General features: G+C 34.6%; 1 protein-coding gene across 1 annotated transcript in view; it reads left to right on the forward strand.

Moving 5' to 3' along the window:
• Positions 1-398: 398 nt before the first annotated feature.
• LOC126890813 (endoplasmic reticulum transmembrane helix translocase) overlaps positions 399-13,555 on the forward strand; it is a 214,742-nt gene continuing 201,585 nt past the window's right edge. Inside the window, exons 1-2 of the mRNA XM_050660004.1 lie at positions 399-745; positions 12,601-12,690. Of these exons, the coding sequence (XP_050515961.1) occupies positions 485-745; positions 12,601-12,690 (351 nt within the window). The 5' untranslated portion in view covers positions 399-484. The remainder of the gene's footprint in view (positions 746-12,600; positions 12,691-13,555) is intronic.

Consider the following 13,555-nt stretch of genomic DNA (forward strand, 5'->3'; position numbering starts at 1 on the left):
TTAAAATGACCCAAAAAATACAAAATATTGTTTTGTTTTGCCAAAAATCGCTGTTATTTGATTCCTCAAGTTCTTGGTCTATAACAATCTTATCGACATCCGGATCAACTGTTACCCAAAAAATTCGTGTTCTACGGGTCAAAATACATAAAAAAAATTTGGGTAAGTCCATCTGAATTAACGAGGCCGTTGTACCCCCCCTGGCGACAGGACTATGTGGTTTGTGCAGTAGTCCGAAAGTCAGACTACGGACGTCATAAATTGCGACGTTGCCTTTTTCTCTTAATGGCTTGTAAATTAAAGGTGGCTATGTAAGAGCTTAAGAACGTTCAAATTTTTGACACTACTGACATTGGCACTTGGCAGTAATGGTCACTACGTACGTCAGTTGTCAACAAACTTTTGACTGCTTTTGACACTAAGGGCTGTCACATACACATATGTGTGGACCATAAATAAATATATTTAAAATTAAATTGCTACAATGAGTGTAACACCAAAGTTAGATGATTTGGTCCAGTATGTTTCTTTATATACTCGTTTACCAACTTTACTACATCTATATTTGTTACCGTTTATCTTAATTTATTCAGCATGGCTATATCTATGGTTGGGAATTTATGGTTTTTATGAACATTATGAGGGTGGTTTTGTTGGTCTTGCAGTTATTGGGTGTTTACAAGTGCTTTCATGTCTGGCGTGTTACTGGTCAGTTCATGTTAACTGCTTTTTTAGCTGTAGAAAGGTAAGTTCTCAATCAATAAATTATATCTGTTGAAATAGTGCCACATAATTTATTAGTCGCATGTATTAAGTTCTATTATTAATGTTTATACTTCATTTTACTTGGTTTTCTATGCCTCTTTTATATTCCAACCATTCATGAATGAACAGGAGATTAAAACAAGCAAAGAGAAATCATTGTGGAGTGTTACTTAACAGAATAATTTACTGTTGACTTAACTTATATTATTCATTGATAATAAACTGTACAAACCTACCATCAGAATTATACAAGAATGTGTCATTAAACAAATAAATGCTATGCAGGAACAACTTTGTAACTGCCAATAGTTTCATATCGACCCCTTTATAGAATAATGTTGTAACTAACATTTTTGCCGATTTTTAATTACAATTCTTCTTGTACAACTTTTTATGCTCTATCTTCCAATATCATCGGTGTGGCTCTAACTTCATTTATAAGAAAGATTCCTAATAGAGTAATACTGTAACTAAAAAATATTTGAATTATTTGTAGAAAAACAAAGTAACTACAGATACAACATATCAAAATAATTCTCTATTTCAAAAACTATAGCGTAACTATTGTTACAATTTTATTTGCCGCACTGGCTGCTAAGTTCCGTTAATTTTACGTAGGTAGATACTACACTTGCGTCAGATAAGAACATTGCAAGGACAGTTAAAAGATTATCCACTGAACTTTATATTTATATCAAAAACTGTAACTGCCACAATTCAAAAACCTATCCTCTAATCAAAAAAAGTAGGCCTTATTCTAAAAGAGGAGTTTGACATATCACTTCTGAAGAATATCATAAATGCTGGTTACAATGTTATTCTTTGTAGGGGTTGATATGTGGGTTTTCCATGGAACAACGTTATACAGGGTTGTGAAAAAGTCTGGCAACACAGTAATTTCTCGGAAACCGCTAAAACGATTTTTATAAATTTTGGTGGGTAAGGGTCTTCTAATGCTGCCGATATTATAGTGGTAATTATATTGTTGCCAAATCTTCCGTTTTTTCTGGAAATCTAATGAACTTTCTTATTTCAAATGAAACACCCTATATATTTTTTGCGTTTTGAAATCCTTAAAAAATACTAATTATTTTTCGTGTTATATTATCTATACCCTATTACAGGGGTGGCCAAACTGCGGCTCGCGAGCCACATGTGGCTCTTTGAAGAATTACTTGTGGCTCTCGATAAATGTACCCGAGATCCTTTTCAATTCTGTGTTATTATTAAAAAAAATATTATCGTTCCATATATGTGTTTCAGAATGTCTTTTAAATTACTGACAACAAATATGAAAGACCAAATGCAACTCTGTAACAAATTCCATTTTCATCCAAGCTAAGAGTGATACGACACATCGAAAACTGCGCCAAATAATATTAAGAGTGGCGCGACATAAAAGTCAGTAATCAACCCACTCCACACAGATTTGTACAGGTAGATATTTAGTCATTTTACTCGACTTACAAAGTTGTTTCAATATTAAACTAGAAAAACTTAACGAGTAAATAAGAAAGTCAGAAGGAATATTGACCGAACTCCAAAATGGATTTTAAGAGTTAAAATATTTTAAATCGTCTCTTCATTTTTTTCTGAATTCATTTAAAATAAACATAGTCCATAAGGTGACTTTCTTATTACCAATATATAACCCAAACAAGATTTGGAGAATTAAAATTAATAGAGACGCAAGAAGATCAAGCTCGAAAATAAAACTATAATTCGACGCTGATTACCGATTTTTGGAAATTTATACCAAAATCGAAGTGCATACCCTAAATTAAAAAAGGATGCTTGTCGAATTATTTCCATATTAGGAACAATGTACTTGTGTGGACCATTTATTTCCATTTTAAAATTCGTGAAATCCTAACACATATCAGTATTAACTAACCAGCATCTGAAAGAATTACTGAGAAGTGCTATCACAAATTATTCACCAAATTTTAAAGAATTACAAAAAGAAGGAAAACAAATTTTGGACAGGGAAAGGAACGAAAACATTACAAACGTGTTAAGATTGGGACTAATAGAAAAAAAAATGAAAAAAGAAACTTGAATTGGTTTGGACATATAACTAGAATGAACGAGAATAGACTAGTAAAGAAGGTGACAGATGCCAAGAGACAGGGGAAAAGAAGAAGTGGCAGACCTAGAAAGGGGTGGATGGAACAAATCCAGGAAATCAGGACCAAGAAACGGAAAACAGCGCAACAGGTTAAGGACATGGCAGGAGACCAGAAGGCGTGGACGAAAGAGGTAAAAGATGGATAGGTGATAGCAAAATTCGACTCTCTTATTGGGCATAAGGACAACGACAAGAAGAATAAGGAAAACAAATGTAATTAAGTTTTAATAATTCATAATTTTATTTCTGTTTTCAATAAATAAGGGTTCTGTTAAAAAACATTGTACATACCTTCTTTACATACTTTTTGAATATGTTTTTAATTGCGGCTCGCGAAAAATTTTACCTTGTGAAAAGTGACTCTGACTATCAAGGAGCTTGGCCACCCCTGCCCTATAACTTACATGCCATAATTTTGGAGTTATTGCTACATTTACTAAAAAAAAATTTTAAACAAATTATAAAATCAATTTTTTCGGCCCGCCTAGACATCATTTTAGGTTCTTTGGATCATTGGAAACAAAAAAGGTCTTTTGTAATTTTTCTCGAAAGTTAATCGTTTTCGAGTTATAAACAATTTAAAACTAAAAAAAAAAAAACGAAAAATGACGATTTCCAAGGTTCAAAACACAAGTAAAAAAAAATAATTTTTGAAATAACGAAGTACTCAAATTTTTGGGCACGTTTTATTGTAAAACATTGTTTTTTTTTTTAATTAAAAATGAAGCGCATATGAGAGGACGGCCGATCAGGCTGCATTCACAACTAACAAACAATATTTTAAAATAAAACCCAGTCGTCTCTCAAGTCTCTTAGTGATTAGATGTGTTTGATTTAAAAGTCGATTCACTAATTTCCGCAAAAAATACAGTTTGTTTACCTTTTACTCATTTATTTGGTTAAACTATTTGGATTTCTACAAGTAAGTCGATTTATTCCTTAATTTGTCCTGGGAAATTATACTTAAAGATCCGACTTCTGTCTGGGACAGATGTCGGGAAATTCTCCTGGCGGCGGGAAGCCGCCACGTTCTTCAAATATAAGAATCGAGGATATCAGGGTTCTGGATGGCATGGAACTAGACGAGTCAAATGTAAATATTAATCAAGATGGTTTTCGCGGATTTACAGAAGCCGATAAGAATAATATTGCAACAGGGGACAAAAATCAAGTTTTTCCAGCAGATAATGATAACAATTAAAAACTCATTAACAACAACAGCAAATAATTTAGACCAGCCAAACCAGTCTTTTAAACACGATATTTCCATTACTAATCGATTTACGTCAAGAGATACAGGTCCGTACTTAATTTTTGTTGAACATGAATTTTTGAATGTGGGAAGATTGCATCCAATGAGACTTGGTGAAAAACTGTTAGCACTTTCAGAATACGAAAAATCGATCTAAGAAATTAGTAGCGTTGGTCGCAATAGACTTAAAATTGAAGTTAATTCATGGTTAGTTGCAAACAAATTAGTGGAAAATTTGGTATTTAAAGATAATAAATTGATAGCTTATATCCCCTCACATTTAACAGAAAAAAAGGTATTGTAAGATCGGTTGATACGTATCTGACTGAAAATGATCTTGTTAAAGTTATAAAATCAGAGTGTTCTGTTCGTAAAGTTCAGAGAATGTTTCGAAAAGTAGCAAAAGACGGAGTGATTGACAAAATCCCCAGATAATTGTCACATTTTCATGTAATAAAATTCCTCAATTTATTTATATAAATAAAGTCAGATGTCCCGTAGACATGTATGTTCATCCTGTTATGCAGTGTTACAACTGTCTTCGTTACGGTCACTCTGCATCTCAATGTAAAGGAAAAAAGAAATGCCGAAACTGCGGCAAAGAAAATGATAACGAATGCACTCAATGTGATAATTTCTGCATATTTTGTAACTCTAATTCACACAACTCGACAAATCGAGATTGTTCAGAATACAAAAAACGAACTAAGGAAGCAATGGCACACCTTAATATTTCTTTCAAAGAGGCCGAAAAAGTTATTGACAATCCTGCCTACACTAGTATTGTTCAAAAAAACAGATTTGCTCCGTTACTGTCATCCACTACTGAATCCCCTTCATTAGTTTCTAGGCCAAATACCTATTCCAATATTGCTCAGAGCCCATCCAAACATTTGCCATCCATGCAATATCTTAAAAATGAATTCGCTTCTACTTTGAAGGATTCAATCAATAATTTCTTTTCAGACATTCCTGCTCGAAACCCTACGATTAATAGTTCAGTTCCCTCTATACAAGATGTAGAAAATATAATTAACAGCGTGATTAAACATTTCTTTACCTGATATGGCCGGTTTAAAAATTGTTCAGTGGAACGCTAGATCAGCGTACTCTAATAAAAACTCTATTACGCAACTTTTTACAGAAGAACACTTTGATATAGCTCTTATTTCGGAAACTTGGTACAAACCTAAGTATGAAATGTCCTTACAGGGATTTAATATTATTAGAAAAGATAGACGTAATAAACGAGGTGGAAGAATACTTCGATAACTTTATCATTGCAAATGACGGATCACCTACCAGAGTCTCTGCCCCTGACTCTCCATCATGTGTTGATCTTACCCTCATTTCGTCCAACTTTAGCTCACAATTCTTTTGGTCTGTTAAAACAGATACGTATGGCTCTGATCATTATGCTATCACATTTGTGTTACAACAACTCACAATTGATAATATTAATATTACCCCCATTCATAAATGGTCTATGCGAGAAGCTGATTAGGCATTGTTTCAAACAAAAATTGATAACGATTTCTCCGAGATTCCGCTTTTCAACAATACTAACGAAATGATTAACTTTATCACCAATTCAATTACATCCTCGGCGGGTACAGCTCTTAAAAAAACTTACCCCTTCTCTCCTAAAAAGGCTCCTCATCCCCCTTGGTGGGATGAGGAATGTCAACAATTGGTTACCCAAAGGAAGGAAGCCTACAAAACGTACAAGCGCAATATGATAACCTCAAATTATATCAATGTAAAAAAATAGATGCGCTCTGCAAAAGAACCTTCAAATTGAAAGCCAAACAGGCTTGGGCAGACTATTGTACTCAACTCAATAGGAATTCAAATCCTTCGGAAATTTGGCGACGGATTAATAGATTTCAAAAGAAGAAAAATGATATCCAACCATGTGCAGAAAGGCTGAAATACTTTTTCATAAATTAGCTCCAAGTTTTGTTAGTCCTTACATTCACTACACACCCACTAGTAATCACGATCATTCTCTTCTAGCCCCAGTTACACTAAGAGAGTTAGAACTTAATATCAAATCGTCAAAACTTAGGTACTGCTCCAGGCTTAGATGGCATCAATTATATGATGATTAAAAAGCTCCCTGACTCGGCGAAACACTCTCTTTGCAAAATATATAATAATATACTTTCAGGAGATACGGATTGCCCCTCATTAAAACAGTGTCTATCCCTATTCCTAAGGCAAGTGACAACAAAGCTCTGCGACCCATTTCTCTAATGTCTTGTGTATTAAAAACTTTGAAAAGGATTATCAAACTCAGATTAGAATGGTACTTAAAAAATAATAACATCCTCCCCCAATCCCAGTTTGGTTTTCGGCGAGGTAAAGGTACTCTCGATTGTGCAGCCAATCTTGCAACAGAAATTCAGTTGGCTTTTTCAGAAAACCATTATTCAGCTGCTTTATTTTTAGATATCTCTAGTGCTTATGAAAGCGTGTTGTTGGATTGTTTATATGAAAAGTTAACATACATCCATATACCTCCACAATTTGCATTTGTTCTATTTAATATGTTCCTCAGACGACAGATCTTTATAAAATGCAATACAAATACTCGAGGTCCTAGAGAGGTTAACTCTGGTCTGCCACAAGGGTCGGTGTTGAGCCCGCTTCTATTTAATATCTATACCCTCGATGTTCACAACCTTGGTATGAACGCAAGAATTTTACAATATGCTGACGGATTTTTCTATATACACTACTCATAAAAACTACTCCCAATGTGTTAGTAATCTTAAGTATATAGTGCATTGCTGCTCTAAATACTTTCCTGAACAAGGATTTGAAATATCACCTCATAAATCTGCTATTGTATTTTTTACCAGACACCAATCACCAGAACTTAATAGCATAACAATTCAAAATTACGCTATACCTGTTTGCCAAACATACATATATCTGGGTATCACATTTGATTGCAAACTGACCTGGTCTGATCACATATCAAGATGCATTAAGAAAAGTGAAAAAGTCTAAATATTCTAAGAGCAATTAACAGATATCATTGGGGCGCTGACCCTAACATTAACTTGATTTTCTACCGAGCATACACTCGATCTATCCTAGATTATGGTTGTTTTTTGTATGGATCAGCCACTAATTCCAGACTTTTACAAATAGATAGGAAACAGTTCAAGGCCCTACGCATTGTTCTTGGTGCATTTAAATCCGCTCCCACAGCTGCTCTCCTTGCAGAGTGTGGCGAACCCCCCATGCAACTTAGACGTCAGTTCCTAGCTGAAAAATTCGTCGGTAAACAAAAACGATTTATACACAACGACCTTATTAAAAATTTAGGCATCTTAACTGCATATAGCTACACTAATAAATACTGGCACAACAGAAACTGTCCCCCTCTAGCTGATGCATTTGCAACAGTCTCAAACATCGAACTTCGTGATGATTCTGATTTGCCGTTCTTCACGGCTAAATTCGATATATGTCTTACACAACCAAATATTACTTTTCCAGAATATAACCAAATATTACTTTTCCAGAATATAATGATAACCCAGCAATTAATAACATCTATGCAAATAGAATTAGAGAAATTAGGTAATGTACATAAATTTTTTACAGACGGATCCAAATCCCCTACTGGAACAGGATGTGCAGTGTACAGGGAAAACACAAACGAAATTCTGTTGTTTAAACTAAACAAAAACTCTACAATCTTTACAGCAGAGGCACTTGCTATATTTAAGGCTTTGGATTGGGCAAACAATTCACTGCTGCCCTTGTCAAACTTGGCTATAATATCGGATTCGAAATCTGTTTTATCAGCTCTGGTGGACCCTGTTACCTCCCTATACAATAATTCAATAATCGTGGAAATTTTGACAACCTTAAGAGCCTTAGATTATAAACAGATAAATACATTCTTCATATGGGCCAAAGGGCATTCCTCCATAACGGGAAACGAAACAGCTGACAAACTGGCGAAAAGAGCTATAACTGATGGCAAACAAGCCCCCGAATTAACGCTACAAGACGCATTATCTATATGTAAGCAAAACTTAAGAACTAAATGGGCAGACAAATGGACAATAATTAGATCTAACAATGCATTTCAGTACTGCACGCTCTTTCCAACACTTCCTTCTACAAAGCTTGCTAAAAGAAGCCATCCCAATAGAAAAATTAACACCAAATACATTAGGTGCCTCTTTGGACACGGAGCAGTCAACTCCAAGCTTTATAAGATGAAATTGGCCACATCCCCCTCTGTACTGCAGTGACAGTTTTGACGACTTTAGTCACTGGATTTTTCAATGCAGTCATAATTCTAATGCCACCTCTTACCTTATTACGGAACTAACTAAACTAAGAATCCCGTTTCCTCAAAATTACCTTTCTATTATGCTGGAGTGCATCCATAATCCCGAAGTAAGAGCTCTTTTTTATAGCTTCTTGGGTCGTACGAGGAGACGCTTATAATTTCCTCAACTTTTAGGTCTGTATCAACCAATCCAAATTGTATTCAGTCAGGTATTAAATATATATGTATAGATTTGTAAAAACTGTATTTGCACCAAATATTTGTATTCAGTTACTGTATTTATATGTATGGATTTGTAAAAATTGTATTTGTACCAAATTGTGTTCAGTTATATGTATAGACATAGACAAATGTTATAAATTTTCTCGTGGCAAAACGGGTTCTTCCCAATGCCAATAAACAAAAAAAAAAACAAGACCAAATTGCTTATCGGTAACTGATAAAATAAGGTTTGAACTTGAATTTAGGCACTTCATAGTTTCAAAAATGGTATTTTTTACTTGTGTTTTTGAGCCTAGAAAATCGTAATTTTTCCGTTTTCTTTTTCAATTTAAATTGTTTATAACTCGGAAACGATTAACTTGATGAATGCTCATCACTCACTGAGCAGTCTTACAATGCTTACGTTTCAAAGATGGAAGTGAGAATAAATGAGAACGCTGGTGAATTTTGGAAGTTCATCAAAAATAAAACCAACGGACATGGTGCTCTCCCTGGCTCTATCTTTCTAGGTGAGGAAAGTGAGAATGACAAACAAAAAATAACAGAGTTGTTTGCGAAACATTTTGGTACTGTATACAGCACTTTTAATGGTAAATCTCTTAATAACCTGGAGAGTAACGAAATTTTCTCACAACAGCTGGAGGTGGAAATTAGTAACCTCGAAGTCACTTTCGACAATTTACTGAATGTGTTGTTGTCATTAAATGTCAATAAAGGGGCTGGCCCTGATTTGATACCGAATTTGTTCCTAAGAGAAAGTGCAGTGTCCTTGTGTGAACCATTAGTATATGTTCTTAATAAATCTCTCCAGGCGGGAATTTTCCCGAACAGATGGAAACATTCCTTTGTGTGTCCTATTTTCAAGGCAGGAGATCATAGTGATATCAAAAATTATCGGCCAGTTTGTATTCAGTCAGCCTTATCTAAAGTATTTGAAAAAATGGGTTTTGCCAAGTTTGGATAATTGTTTTAGGAACATTCTTACGGACAACCAACATGGATTTGTAGGCGGACGTTCTACTTTCACTAATCTCTTTTTGTATATCGATAGTATAGGTACAGCAATGGATGAGGGTTACGAGGTGCACTCTATATACACCGATTAGTAAGGCCTTTGACCTACTAGATCATAATGTCTTAATTACAAAGCTGAGAAACTTTGGTATCACTGGTTCTTTATTAGCTTGGTTTACTTCGTATTTGCAAGGAAGAACATTGCAAGTAAGATCAGCAGGATGTGTTTCTAATGGATTTGAAGCCGTGTCAGGGGTTCCGCAGGGTTCCCATTTGGGTCCTAAGCTTTTTCTGTTGTTGGTAAATGATATTGGTAGGAACTTTAAATCTGAATATCTGATATTTGCAGACGACTTAAAGATATTTAAATGCATTAGGTCAGAATCTGATTGTGAGGGTTTGCAGAGAGACTTGGATTCTTTAGTACATTGGTGCCAGGAAAATAATCTTAGATTGAATGCTTCGAAATGCTCATATATTATTTTTTCACGTAATAAGACCACCAGTGATTTTAAATACAAGATAAAAGATGTGGATTTATCTAGGGTGCAGGTAATTAAGGATTTAGGTGTGTTACTGGATAGTAAGCTAAGTTTCGTGGACCATTATGATGCCATTATTGCGCGTGCTAATCGGACATTAGGGTTAGTCATCAGAATGTCATATGATTTTAATAATTTGTTTGTAATTGTGAGATTGTTTTTGAGTTATGTTCGTTCATTATTAGAGTATTGTTCAGTGATTTGGAGTCCAAGTTATGAGAATCACAAATATCGAATTGAATCGATTCAAAATAAATTCGTTAGATATCTGCGGTATAGATTAGGTACTAGAGGGATGCAATTGAATTCCAGTCAGGTCATGCAGATGTTTCATTTGCACCGTAGTCTAGAGGATCGCAGGCGATACTTTGACCTTAATTTCGTATTTAGGGTGTTAAATGGTATTATTGTTGCACCTAGCATTCTGGGTCGAATAGATTTTTATGTTCCAGCTAGGAATTTGAGAAGATGTCCCTTGCTATCCGCTAGATCGTGCAATACACGTCATGCAGAAAATATGCCTTTAAATAGAATTGTTTCTAGTGTAAATGAGTTTCCAAATATAGACTTTATGGGAGTCACACTAAATGCTTTTAAAAGGACTATTTCACGTGAATTATTTTAATTTGATTTTAAAATTTTTTTTTATGTCGTTAGTTTAATTGTAAGTAATGTAAGTTAACTTATGTTCAGTGTTTAATTTTGACTTTTAATTGTAATTGTAAAATGGAGTTTTCCGTCAATAAATATTAATTTAGTTGTGATTTCATTTTCGTCTTTTCCTATTAATGATATTATCTGACGTCGTCCTAGGAGGCATTTCATACTCTTATTTTTTTCAATAGTTGTTATTAATTTTTCTTCTTCTTTTCTTTTTTGTTTTCTGATTCCTTTTCTAATCTGCCTATTAAGTTCTCTATATTCTGCGGTTCCCTTTTTGTTAGATTTATTTAAGATATTCCTTTTTTCTATTTGTTGTAATATTTCTTTGTCTAATTCATTGTGTGTTGTTTTTGGTTTTTTCAGTTGCAGAATGCTTTTGTTCACTGTTGCGGTTATAAGGTTATTCAAATCATCAATATCATTGGAGTTATCTTTTTATTAAATTCACTATTTTTTATTTCTTCAGATGTCCATTTGTATCTTTTTTCATGTATTCTTTTTCTTTCTAGTTTTTTGTTTATTACTAGTTTTGTTCTTATTAGTCTATGATCGCTTCCTAGGTCAAACTGATTTAATACCGATACGTCTTTTACTAGGTTTCTATTTTTCGTTATGATATAATCTATTTCATTCTTTGTCTTTTTATCGGGGCTCATCCATGTCCATTTTCTGCTTGGTTTTTTTTATTGAAAAAGGAGTTCATTGAGTACATGTTATGTTCATTCATGAAATTGAGAAGCATTTCTTCTCTATCGTTTCTTTTCCCGTAGCCATAATTGCCAATTAAATGTTCATAATCTTCTTCTCTTTTGTCCAATTTAGCATTAAAATCTCCTAATAGTATTTCGTAGTTTGCTTTATTTGTTTCTATGCTGTTCTTATTTCATCATAAAATATTTCTACTTCTTCTTCATCGTGCCTTTTGGTTGGGGTGTATACTTGGATCACTTTCAGAGTAGTTCTTTTATTAATTCTGATGATAAGATATGCTACTCTGTCTGATATGGGCTTGAATTCTTCGATACACTGTGTGAGGCTTTGTTTTATCAAGAATCCCACTCCAGTGTATTCGCCACCTTTATGCATAAAGTGTGAGCCATTTTTTAGTATTACATACTCATCACTTTTTCTTCTGGTTTCTCATATACCCAGGATATCCCATTTTATACCCTTTAGTTATTTAGTTCATTTTCTATTTCTGGGAATCTATTGTCCGTCAATGTTCGAATATTGTAAGAACATAGCCAAATTGTCATCTTGTGGCAGCCGAGTCCTGCCCAGGGATTCTTGGCACCCCCTCTTCCGTCTGTTGTTTGATCGCTGCCTTGATCAAGACTTTGGGAAGTGCTGGGGACTGGGGGCCTTTTCTTTTTTTGTGCTATCCATTGACTTGAAGGTTTGGACCGTTATCTCCTCACGCTGTCCAGTGCGGGTTGAGGAGGGAAGGATTTGGGTAGGTTTGGGTTGGTGGGTAGGATATAGGGACTAGGATCCGCTTCTCTCCCGGAAGAGGATTGGGAGAAAAAGCCGAGCTCGCGTACGCAAGGGCAGGGGCGCAGATCTGTCTTTACTGGGATCGTAAAGAGAGTCTACCCGCTACCCAATTGTGTTAATCATTATCATCAAAAAGCTCAATGTTTTTAATATTAGGAAAAGAAATTTGTTAAGGATTTTATTTTTTATTTTTTTTTTGCAGGTAAAAGATCCACACAAGGCTACCTTAGCAAAAGTTATTCCAACACCTAACAATGGAAGTTCCGAACTTGTATGGCTACGTCATAACAGGGTTAGTATGTAAAAAAAATTAAATTGTACTTAATTTGTAGATAGACAAATTCGGAATGGATAAAAGTGAAGGACTATGTACCTTAAAATTATAGGAATGTTTTTTTCTGGCACTTAGAATCAAACCTAGAAACTTAATTTGTTTATGAACTCTAGTATCCTTCTATAACATTTACTATAGTAGACCTCATTCATAATTTCATACAATATGTTATTTTTTTTTTGTTTTCCCGTAAATGACCTATACATAATATTTTTAATTAGTGAGTTTTATTAATATTATAGTGGTCTCACTATAATTAGTCAGACCAGATACAAGCAAAACGCGAAGACATCTGGAGACCAACGAAATGATGATCTTAAGAAGGATTGCTGGAAAAGGACTACAGAACAGGGTAGGAGGAAATCAGACGTATATGTGGGGTAGACAATATAAATACCTGGGTAAAGAACAGAAAAGAAGAGTGGAATCAACACATAAGGAGGATGTCTGAATCAAGGATAGTAAGGATAGCCAGAGACAAGTCACCGTTAGCAGAAGAAGTATAGGATGCCCAAGGAGAAGATGAAATGACAATTTAGGGGCAGAATGAAAGACGCTGTTGAAGAAAAACAGGCAGTACTGCCTATATAAAAGAAGAAGAAGAAGAAGAAGAAGAAGAAGAAGAAGAAGAAGAAGAGTTTTATTAACACATTGCGTGCCACGTCGCTCATATATGAGAGACAAAGACATTTTGCCAGGGGCCACGTCGCTCATTTTTGATATACACGTATGACTAACTTTCATAGCCGTGGATATCAATGGCCCCTGTGTGTAGTATCCCGATTAAAGCGTGGCACGCTATGTATTAATAAATATATTTTTC

This window comes from Diabrotica virgifera, chromosome 8 (assembly GCF_917563875.1).
Source record: "Diabrotica virgifera virgifera chromosome 8, PGI_DIABVI_V3a".
Classification (NCBI taxonomy): domain Eukaryota; kingdom Metazoa; phylum Arthropoda; class Insecta; order Coleoptera; family Chrysomelidae; genus Diabrotica; species Diabrotica virgifera.